This window comes from Lipotes vexillifer, unplaced genomic scaffold (assembly GCF_000442215.2).
Source record: "Lipotes vexillifer unplaced genomic scaffold, Lipotes_vexillifer_v1.1 scaffold1691, whole genome shotgun sequence".
In the NCBI taxonomy this organism is placed as follows: domain Eukaryota; kingdom Metazoa; phylum Chordata; class Mammalia; order Artiodactyla; family Lipotidae; genus Lipotes; species Lipotes vexillifer.
This window is the reverse complement of record NW_006789046.1, coordinates 415817-425633: the sequence shown is the minus strand read 5'-3', so window position 1 is coordinate 425633 and position 9817 is coordinate 415817. Positions and strand designations below refer to the sequence as shown.

At 62.6% G+C, this 9817-nt stretch overlaps 2 protein-coding genes across 2 annotated transcripts in view; both read left to right on the top strand.

Moving 5' to 3' along the window:
- Positions 1 to 5632, top strand: part of LRRC45 (leucine rich repeat containing 45) — an 8001-nt gene extending 2369 nt beyond the window's left edge. The window contains exons 5-17 of the mRNA XM_007462304.1: positions 204 to 332; positions 1172 to 1284; positions 1655 to 1713; positions 2004 to 2081; positions 2350 to 2485; positions 2588 to 2665; positions 2763 to 2874; positions 2961 to 3031; positions 3451 to 3543; positions 3652 to 3744; positions 4297 to 4470; positions 4557 to 4704; positions 4975 to 5632. Coding sequence (XP_007462366.1) covers positions 204 to 332; positions 1172 to 1284; positions 1655 to 1713; positions 2004 to 2081; positions 2350 to 2485; positions 2588 to 2665; positions 2763 to 2874; positions 2961 to 3031; positions 3451 to 3543; positions 3652 to 3744; positions 4297 to 4470; positions 4557 to 4704; positions 4975 to 5171 — 1481 coding nt within the window. The 3' untranslated portion in view covers positions 5172 to 5632. The remainder of the gene's footprint in view (positions 1 to 203; positions 333 to 1171; positions 1285 to 1654; positions 1714 to 2003; positions 2082 to 2349; positions 2486 to 2587; positions 2666 to 2762; positions 2875 to 2960; positions 3032 to 3450; positions 3544 to 3651; positions 3745 to 4296; positions 4471 to 4556; positions 4705 to 4974) is intronic.
- A 594-nt stretch (positions 5633 to 6226) lies between these two features.
- RAC3 (Rac family small GTPase 3) lies at positions 6227 to 8773 on the top strand. The gene is made up of 7 exons (XM_007462303.1): positions 6227 to 6334; positions 6911 to 6982; positions 7183 to 7300; positions 7487 to 7549; positions 7987 to 8146; positions 8250 to 8403; positions 8731 to 8773. The coding sequence occupies exons 1-6, from the start codon at positions 6300 to 6302 to the stop codon at positions 8378 to 8380; spliced, it is 579 nt and encodes a 192-aa protein (XP_007462365.1). The 5' UTR covers positions 6227 to 6299; the 3' UTR covers positions 8381 to 8403; positions 8731 to 8773.
- Positions 8774 to 9817: the final 1044 nt, after the last annotated feature.

Here is a 9817-nt window from a genome sequence, read left to right as displayed (position 1 = left end):
GGGGGTTGCATCTCATCGGCTTCCTCAGCCCTCCCACTGCTTTCTTTGTCCTCTCCCAGAAGGGTGGGGTGGGAGAGGAGGGGCACGCTGAGCTGGGCTCCTGATCTGTGGCCGACCACAGGGAGTACCAGTGTTCCAGGCTGGGCCAGCCCTCCCACCCCCGCCCCGTGCTTTCCATCTGGCAACACCAGATTTCCTTCCAGACCTGCGCTGGAATCACATCGGCCTCCTGGGGGGCCGCGCCCTGGTAAACTGTCTCCCTAGCAACAGAACCCTGTGGAAGCTGGAGCTGGCTGGGAACAGCATCCCCGGCGACATCCTCAGAGCCGTGGGTATGGGCACATGGGACCGCTGGTGGCTTGCACTGTTTAGAGCAGGGCATAGAGCTGATTTCCTGTGACAGAGACTCAGCCACTGAGGGAGGGGTGGCTTGGGCCAGAACAAGTAAACACGGCATCACGATGGTAGCATGTTAAAAACAGAGGAAGTGCGAGCAGGCGCCAGGGAAGAAAAGGCAGCGGCAGGAGCCTGCAGAGCGCCGACTGCCTGGTGCTGCGCCTCACCCTCCTCGCACCACGGTCTCCGCCAGTCATGACCCTGACTCCTCAGCCCCAAGCCCACTGAGCACTCTGCCACTCCCCGTGGCTCGTCCCACCGGCAGCGCCAGCCACCCAAGGGCCCGAGCCTGGGTTGCAATCTAGTGTGGCATCACCACCTGCTGGGTCTGCCCAACGCATGTCCTCTCCCACTTCTTGGTTCTTGGGCCTGCCTCTGAGTCACCCCAGTTGGCACCGTGGCCGCTTCGGGCTGGCCTCTCTCCAAATGCTGCCTTGACCTTTCCAGAGCATGGGAGCTGAGCACACCATTCACCTCTTAAAAGTCACACACTGGCCTTTGGCCTTTGGGGCGGAGCCCAAATGCTCACCTTTTTTGGCAGTTGAGTAGCCTCCCCACCTCTCCCCGTGTGCCTGTTCCCCCTCCCAGGCTCCTGGCTTCACTGTTGTCCCTACCCCCATCCCCTCTGAGCCCCTCACCTGCTAGTGCACTGAGGAGTCTGATTTGTGGGGTGAGATACCACCTTGTGCAGTGTCTTCTGGGCATGGGGCTGGGCTGGCCGTTGGCCACTCCTGGGGCTCGGCCTCCCGGTAGACAACTTGGCTCTTTCCAACAGAACAAGCCATGGATCACAACCAGGACCGGCAGACCGCCTTCCGGGAAAGCCAGGCCCACGCCCAAGTGCTCAGCAAGGAGGTGCGGCACCTCCGGGAAGAGAAGTCCAAACAGGTGAGGACAGTGCTGCCTCTGACTGCAGGGCCTCGCCCCGTCCGCAGCCCCGCCCTGGCTGTATGGACAAAGGGTCCCCCTCAGCCCCCATGCCATGGCCTTGTTCCTTCCTTCTGGGCCCTGGAGCCTCTCCAAGTAGCCAATACCCAGGCCTGGGAGGCAGCCTCTTGTTCTGATACCCTCTGGCTGGGTGGGCGGGTAGGTGGGCTTCCCCTCTGGGCCTCCCTGCGTGGGAGCCACTCTCCCTTTGGATGAGGCCCAGCCCTTTCGTGTCCTGCCGCCTCAGTGGATGTCTGCCCTCCTGTCCGCTGATGGTGGGGAGTGGGCGGGCTCTGGGCCCTGACTGGGCTCTGGCTGGCTCTGTCCCCAGTTTCTGGACTTGATGGAGACGATCGACAGACAGAGAGAAGAGATGGTCAGGAGCAGCAAGTGAGTGTGGCCCCAAGGCCGGGGGCAGGGAGGTGGTGCGCTGGGGGTACCCGGGCTTCAGGTCCTCACTCTGGCCTTGGAGTGACCTGACATGAGCCTCGCCGCCTGCCCGTGGACAAGGTTGTGGGGTGTGTTTACTGAGGGAGTTGGCTGGAGGGTTAGAGGCTGCACCGCGACTTCCTCAGCCCACACCTGGAGGTAGCGTGAGTGTGAGGAGCAGCAGCTGCCGCAGGGAGGGGCCCAGAGGGCGCCAGGGTTTGGGTCTCTTGAACCCTCCTCTCTGCCCACAGGGCGTCGGCAGCACGCGTGGGGCAGCTTCAAGAAGCCCTGAATGAGAGGCATTCCATCATCAACGCTCTCAAGGCCAAGTAAGGAGGAGCAGAGGGTAGGATGGGGTTGTGGGGAGGCTTCAAAACACTTTAGAGACCTGCCCACAGGGCAGAGGAGGACTGTCCAGACGAGGACTCGAGTCCCCAGTGTACAAAGGAGGTGGAGGGACCGCTGGGGTGGTAACCTGGGAACGCTTCTTGGAGGAGGTGGGTGCTAGCTGGGGTAATAGTCTGGCAAGAGTGAGAACAGCAAGGCCTTAGAGTCTAGAGGAGGGATGGGGTGGGGCTGGCCCTTCCCTCCTTGCAGGCTGCAGATGGCTGAGGCCGCCCTGGCTCTGTCAGAGCAGAAGACCCAGGACTTGGGGGAGCTCCTGGCCACCGCAGAGCAGGAACAGCGGAGCCTGGCGCAGAGGCAGGCAAAGGAGCACAGGCTGGAGCAGCAGGTGGGCAGGGAGGGCTGGATGGGCAGGTAGTTGGGCGTGGGGTAGGCAGGCGGTGCATGGTGGCAGGTGTCCAGTGGTGCCCTTTCCCCATCTGACCCCCAGGAAGCTGCAGAGCGGGAGTCTAAGCTCCTCAGAGACTTGTCTGCTGCCAATGAAAAGAACTTGCTTTTGCAAAACCAGGTATGGGGGCAGGGTATGGGGGCAGGTCCCTGGAAGGCCTGGGGCAGGGCTTCAGGGAAGGGGCCAAAGCTTCCCTCCCTCAGTGCCGGTTTTCCAGGTGGACGAGTTGGAGCGGAAGGTGAAATCTCAGCAGGATCAGCTATTCCTGACCAGGCAGGAGCTGACCAACACGGCAGCTGAGCTGAAGATGCGGGCTGTCCAGGCTGAAGGTGGGCACACACAGGCCTGCCACTGGGTCCTGAGAACCAAGGCCCCCCAGAGGAGTCCTACCCACACTCTTCCCCTGTGCTTCCAGAACGCCTGGAACTGGAGAAGAAGAGGTCCCGGCAGAGCTTGGAGGACGCGGAACACCTGCGCTTCAAGGAGGTGCCTCACTAGTTGTGTCGTCTGGCCTTTGCTCTCCCCACTTCACTGGGGCCTGCAGGCACCTCGGTGTGGCATGGTGTCCCCAAGGCACACTCCTGGCCGGGCTTCCCTCAACAACCTTGGGGTGCTGGTGGCATTTCTCCGACAGCCCTGGCAGATGTCAGACCCAGAACCTCCCCACCAGTTTCTAGAAGGGAACCTGACTGCTGGGGCCACAGTGCAGGCTGCCATGTGCTCTGTGCCACCTGGGGTGCAGCACTGGGACGTGCCCTCCATCCTCACTTCCTGTGAGGTCACTTGGGGCAGCCCTCGGAAGTAACAGAGTCCCCAAGATTCACCTGCCCCCCAGGGTGGGGATCCCCTGAGGGAAGGCTGGGGAGCCAGCGTGCCAGCCCTGTCCCCACCCCACACCTGGGCAGGTGGAGCACATGACTCGCCACCTGGAGGAGAGCGAGAGGGCCATGCAGGAGAGGGTGCAGAGGCTGGAGGCTGTGCGGCTGTCCCTGGAGGAGGTGAGCTGGGCGCCAGGCCTGCCCTCCCCTAGGGAGGCTGGGTGTGGCCAGAAGGGGTCCCTGGGCAGGGGCAGAGGACAGGCCCAGCGGTCACTGTCTGCGGTGTAGGAGCTGAGCCGGGCAAAGGCCGCGGCGCTCAGTGAGCGCAGCCAAGCTGAGGAGGAGCTCGTCAAGGCCAAGAACCAAGTCCGTCTGGAGGAGGTGAGCCCAGGGCCATGGTCTGCTGCTGGCAGTGCCCACTGGGGAGAGAGGTCTAAGGGGTTGGCATGAGCTGCCTGGGTTGCACAGCCCTTTGGGCTTAAGTGGGCCAGACTAAGGCTGTCTTCTGACTCTGTAGGGAGGGACAAGGGAACAGGAGGTCCAGGGGCGCAGAAAACTTAGACGAGGACCCTCATCCCATCAGCACCATATCCAGCCCCCCCTCCCCCGCGCCCACGCAAAGAGCCAATGTCCTCCAGCCCCAAGGTGGAGAAGGGGTTTGGCCCAAATGTGCAGCCTGTGACCACATGGTGGAAGTAGGGGACCAGAGGCCAGAGGGCAGGATGGTGTCAGCCTGGGACACGGGGGAGGCTCCTCATTCAAGTTGAGCCCATTCAGAGCAACATATGCAATAACTTTAGTGACAGGGCAGTTTCCACATTGCAAACATATGCTCCTCTTTGTCTGAAGGTGGGGCTGGGGGGTTCACTCCTCTCGTGAGCTCAGGGCCACAGGCCAGAAAGCAGCTCACCAGCCCCTCTCCCGGGCCCGCAGCAGCAGCGCCTGGCTCACCTGGAGGAGAAGCTGCGGCTGCTGGCGCAGGCTCGGGACGAGGCTCAAAGCTCCTGCCTGCAGCAGAAGCAGGTGGTAGCCGATGCCCAGGCACGGGCCAGCCAGCTTGGCCGGCAGGTGGAGGGCCTGAGGCGGCGCCTGGAGGAGCTGCAGCAGGTAGCCGGGACATCGAGGGCTCCCAGGGATGCCCCTGGTGCCCCCAGCTGCCACCTCACCCCCCACCCCACCTCCTTGCCTGGCAGGAGCTGAGCAACAAGGACCAAGAAAAGGTGGCTGAGGTGACAAGGGTGCGGCTGGAGCTGCAGGAGCAGAACGGCCGCCTGCAAGCCGAGCTGACAGCCCAGGAAGCACTGAAGGAGAAGGCAGCAGCCCTGGAACGCCAGCTGAAAGGCGAGCTGAGCCCCACCCCCGCCCCCCTGTGGCTTCTCTGCAGGGCCTTTCTTACTGGGTCATCCCACAGGAGAAGGAGGAGGCTGGCCTAGAGAGCTGAGCTTGGCCTAGGTCTCAGCTCCAGGAGGTGCTGGTAGGGGAGGCTGGGTATGTGTGCACCCAGGGGACCCCGAGCAAACCCCACCCTGCCGGCCCCCTGCGGACCTCTGGATTGGCAGGAGCCCAGGCAGTCCCCAGAGCCCCTTCCTCACTGAGCTTCCTCCCTTGCAGTGATCGCAAGTGACCACCGGGAGGCACTGCTGGACAGGGAGAGCGAGAATGCCTCTCTCCGTGAAAAGCTTCGCCTTAAGCAGGCCGAGATTGCCCGGATCCGGGATGAGGAGGCCCAAAGGGCCAGCTTCCTGCAAAATGCTGTTCTGGCTTATGTGCAGGGGTCCCCCCTGAGGACCTTGAGCCCCCAGAAGTGAGGGGAGGCAGGGAAAGTCTGAAAGTGGCAGGAAGGTGGCATCTGTTGGACATCTTTGTCTCATGCCTGCTCCTCCCTTCTTTACAAGGGACAGGCCATCGGTAGGTCCGGGCTCTTTAGGCACGGTCTACAGCCGCTGACTTGGAAAATCAGTGCTGGAATGGATGTGAGAGCAGGATGGCTGCAGCTTACCACCAGAGTGCCCGCCTGCGGGGGGTCCAGAACCTCGCTGGCCAAGGGGGCTGGAGAGGGCCCCAGCCCCATCCCCACTCCTTCATCCCAATCACAAGGAATGATGCGCCTGAGAACACAGACCCGTGTTGGAAGGAGATCTGGGGGAGCAGGCCCGAGCTCTCCTGGCCCCACCCACCACAGTTCAGTCACCTTTCACAACCATGAGCTCCGCAGGCCCCAGCGCTCACTCCAGGGTGTTCTGAAATACAGACTTTTGCAATTTGTGATACATTTTGGCCCCAGTGCCTTTATCCAGTATCAGTCTTTTCTCCAAGCTTGGGCCCTTCAGGAAAGGCCCTCCAGGTGTGGCTGGGTCACCCCTTCTAACTGCTACCAGGTAGGGATTGGTCCAGCTACTGCAGCAGACAGGTGGGGATGGGGGCAGCCCGGCAGGGGGCTGCCTGCCTCGTGGATCTCTAGTGACTGCAAACACCTGAGTTTTCATCACCAGCTGTCTCGTGGTTAGAGGGTGGATTGGCCTCAGCCCCTCCCTCGGTGGGCCCTGGGAATCCTCTCCCTGGAAGAAACCTTGTGTGCACCGACCACAACCTGTTCAGGTGGGTGGGAGCAGCCTGTCTGCGCTGCCCTCGCCCCTTGGCGTGGGTCACAGGGGCTCTGGTGAGGGCCTGCCCAAACTCGACACGGATTGCGGGGTGCCCTGTGACCCCGCCCCCCACCAGATTTCCCTGGAAGGCGCGTCGGCCCGGGTTCGGGGCGGGTCCACGCCCCCCGCCCTCCATGCCGGCCGCGTTCGGCTGTCTCCGCGCCCGGCGCTCGGCGGCGCTCGGCTGTCTCCGGCCGCTCGGCTCGGCGCTCGGCTCGGGTCCGCGGCCGCTGCGGCGCCGGGCATTTCTCCGCAGCTCGGCTCGCGGCCGCGCCCGCCCGGCCCGCGCCCATGCAGGCCATCAAGTGCGTGGTGGTCGGCGACGGGTGAGTGCGCGAAGCGGAGGCCGCTCGGCCTGGCGCGCCAGGCGCGTCGGGAGGGATTGGCCCCGGGGACCCTCCTGGGCAGGGCGCGGGGCTCCAGGGCGCGGCCGGGACGGAGGGGGCGGCGCGCGGCCCGGGGATCCCGGCTTGGGGTCCAGGCTGGGCGGCCCCGACCGGCCCGTGGGCGTTGGGGAACCGGGCAGCGGCGGGAGGACGCGGTGGGGCGGGGTCCCGGCTGGTCGCGGGGCGCAGGCCTCCAGCCCAGGCCCACCTGATGCTACCGGCAGCCAGCGGCCCCTCCTGGCCTCCCGGTGGGTGGGGCCAGGCCTCTCACCTGGGCTGAACCCTCAGCCGGTGCCACCTTCCCGGCACCTGCCTGGGGCTCTGGAGCAGCTTGCCCCAGCCCTCACCCACCACTCTGCCACCCCGGAGGCCCTCCTGCCCTGGTCCTCTATCGCTGCGGATCTGCTGGGCAGGCACCCCTGTTCCCACCCTGGGCACCATGGGAGGGGGCTGCCCTTGCTGGGCAGAGGGCTGAGGTGGGTCTGGGAGCAGCGTGGGCTTCTCCTCTCTCCGCAGCGCCGTGGGGAAGACTTGCTTGCTGATCAGTTACACGACCAACGCCTTCCCTGGAGAATACATCCCCACCGTGTGAGCAGGCGGGCGGGTCCAGAGCTGGCAAGGGGAGGGTATGGACGCCTGTGCGCGGGGCTCCCCTGGGCTTCGAGGTCGGGCCCAGGTAGCCCTGGTCTGGGTTCCGGGGTGAGGCGAGGTGCTGACAGAGCTCCAGGTCTGTGCAGGCCTGAGAACCCAGACACGGGGGGGGATCTCTCTCACTCTGTTTCCTGCAGTTTTGACAACTATTCTGCGAATGTGATGGTGGACGGGAAGCCTGTCAACCTGGGGCTGTGGGACACCGCTGGGCAGGAGGACTACGACCGGCTTCGGCCACTCTCCTACCCCCAAACTGTAGGGGACCACAGGGCTGCCTGCAGGGGCCGGGTGGCTCGGGTGGAGGCCCAGAGGGCCTGGTGTGCGTGCATGCATGTGTGTGTGTGTGCAGGGGGGGCGGTGAGCAGAGGCCATTCGGAGCCTCTTTGACCATTCCTACATGGTACCCTCCCTTCTTCCCTTCTTCCCTCCCTTTCTCCCAAGGATGTCTTTCTGATCTGCTTCTCCCTGGTGAGCCCAGCCTCCTTTGAGAATGTTCGAGCCAAGGTAGGAAAGGGCCAGAAGCAGAGTTGTCTTCCTGGGAGGGGAGGAAGCTGCCCAGAGGACTTGCCCTTAGAGGGCAGGGGTCTCTTGCTTGAGGGCCTTACAGAAGACATACTGTCCTTTGGAGATTGCCGGATGTGAGTTCTTAAAGTGGCCCAGAGGGTGATGAGGGGCCAGGGGTGGGGTAGGGGTGCTGAGTGAGGCTCTCAGAGAAGGAAGGGTCCTGACTGAGAGGACCTGACGGGCCTGGAAGCATCTTGGCTAGGTATTTTTGTTCTTGGTCATTTCCCTACCAGACCCAGTGGTCGCCCCGTGAAACAAGAAGGGCTAAATGTGGGTCTAGGCACAAGGAAGGGGCCTTTGGGAGCCATGGCCTGCTCTGGGCCAGGCTGAGGGTAAAGCTCTCAAGGGGTAGGGATCAGAGCCTCCCATCCCCACAGTGGTACCCAGAGGTTCGGCACCACTGCCCCCACACGCCCATCCTCCTGGTGGGCACCAAGCTGGACCTTCGTGACGATAAGGACACCATTGAGCGGCTACGGGATAAGAAGCTAGCGCCCATCACTTACCCCCAGGGCCTGGCCATGGCCCGGGAGATCGGTGAGGGCACGGACAGGCCTGCCGGTGCAGGGAGGAGAGGTTTGCGCTGGGGGGCACAGTGCTGACCCCCACCCTCACTCTTCCCTTTCTTTGCTGCCCCCAGGCTCTGTCAAGTACCTGGAGTGCTCAGCCCTGACCCAGCGGGGCCTGAAGACTGTGTTTGATGAGGCCATCCGGGCTGTGCTCTGCCCGCCTCCTGTGAAGAAGCCGGGAAAGAAGTGCACGGTCTTCTAGAGCCCTCACTTCTGGAGGAGCGGGCCCCAGCCGCCCGCGCCTGTACCTGTTGTGTTGAGATGTCTGGTGTCCCCGAGTCTGCTGTGGGGAAGTTTTGTGGGTGGGGAGGGGGAAGAATCACGGGGACGAGGCTGCTGCTCCCGGGGTGGTGCTGGGGCCATGGGGTCCTGTCCACTCTGCCGCCTCTACCTGGGGGTACAGCTCCAGCCTTCCCTGGCCCCCAGGGAGTCCAGAAGGGAGCAGGGTCTCCCTCAGGCTGCAGGGGCAGGTCCAGGGCAGCCCCGGGATGGGCTTCCCTAATGGGGGAGTTTGTGGGGTGGGTTCTGTCCTTGTGCCCCAGGATGGGGCAGCCCCTTTTTATTTTATACAATAAACGTTCTTCATCATCTCCTGCTGTCTTGCTACCTGCCCTGCTCCTGTCTCCCCAGGCCTGCTCCTGCACCCTGAGGGTGCCAGGCCCCCAACCCCCACCATCTGCGGGTACAGAGCGGGTGAGTTTCACACACACACATAGGCCAGAGGAGAGGAGAAAAGCTTGCTGAGCCCTCTCAGTCTCCAAAGGAGGGACCCAGATCAAAGTGGGGCAAGTGCATTTGGTCCGTTCTGGATGAAGAAAGCCCTTCTCATGCTGACTTCAGGCCTCTGGGAGGGCACAGCCAGGGGAGCGAGGGGCAGGATGGTCTGCAGGTCAGGCCCCATGGGGCCCTGTGGAGCCCATGGCAAGGCCAGGGGACACTTGGCTGAGTGTTCAGGAAGACAGGCCGTCAAGAGGAAGGACGTCCAGGCAGAGGGACCCTGCAGCCGTGGAGGTAGAACAAACGTGGTGTGGAGAGGACAGGAGGAGTTGCAGGTGGGCCAACAGCCTGGCATCGCTGGGCAGACAACGGCGGGAGGTGAGGGGCAGGCCTGGCCTGGAGCTAGGACTTCGCCCCTGAGGCCACAAGGCACTACTCTGGTGTGATGAGAAGCCACACTGCACCCCCACAATGGTGTGTAGAGGGTGGACTGCTGAATTTCAGGAATTTTGCTAGCCAGTTTTTAAACAGCTATTGTTAATAATTATATAAACTTACATTAGTTGTATTAAGAAAATGAAATTAACAAATACTCAAAACACATCACTTCCTAAATATTTTTGTGCATATTACTATTATCTGTGCTATTGGGTGTAAGGCTTTTGTATCTGTGTGGTGGGGACACCACACAAAGGTGGGGGACACGCATCTCTCCCCAGCTCCACCTCAAGGACAGTAAACAGGCGGGAGTATTTTACCATGGAAGTTGGCAAATTCTACAGCTGGAGCTCGTGCTCAGTACGTGGTGAATAACTCACAAAGTTGAGGGAATGAAAATTGAAAACCGTCATCTGATTCAGCAAAGAAGTCGCTCAAGTCATCAACAAAGTAATGAAGTCCCAACACACAGCATCCTCAGTTA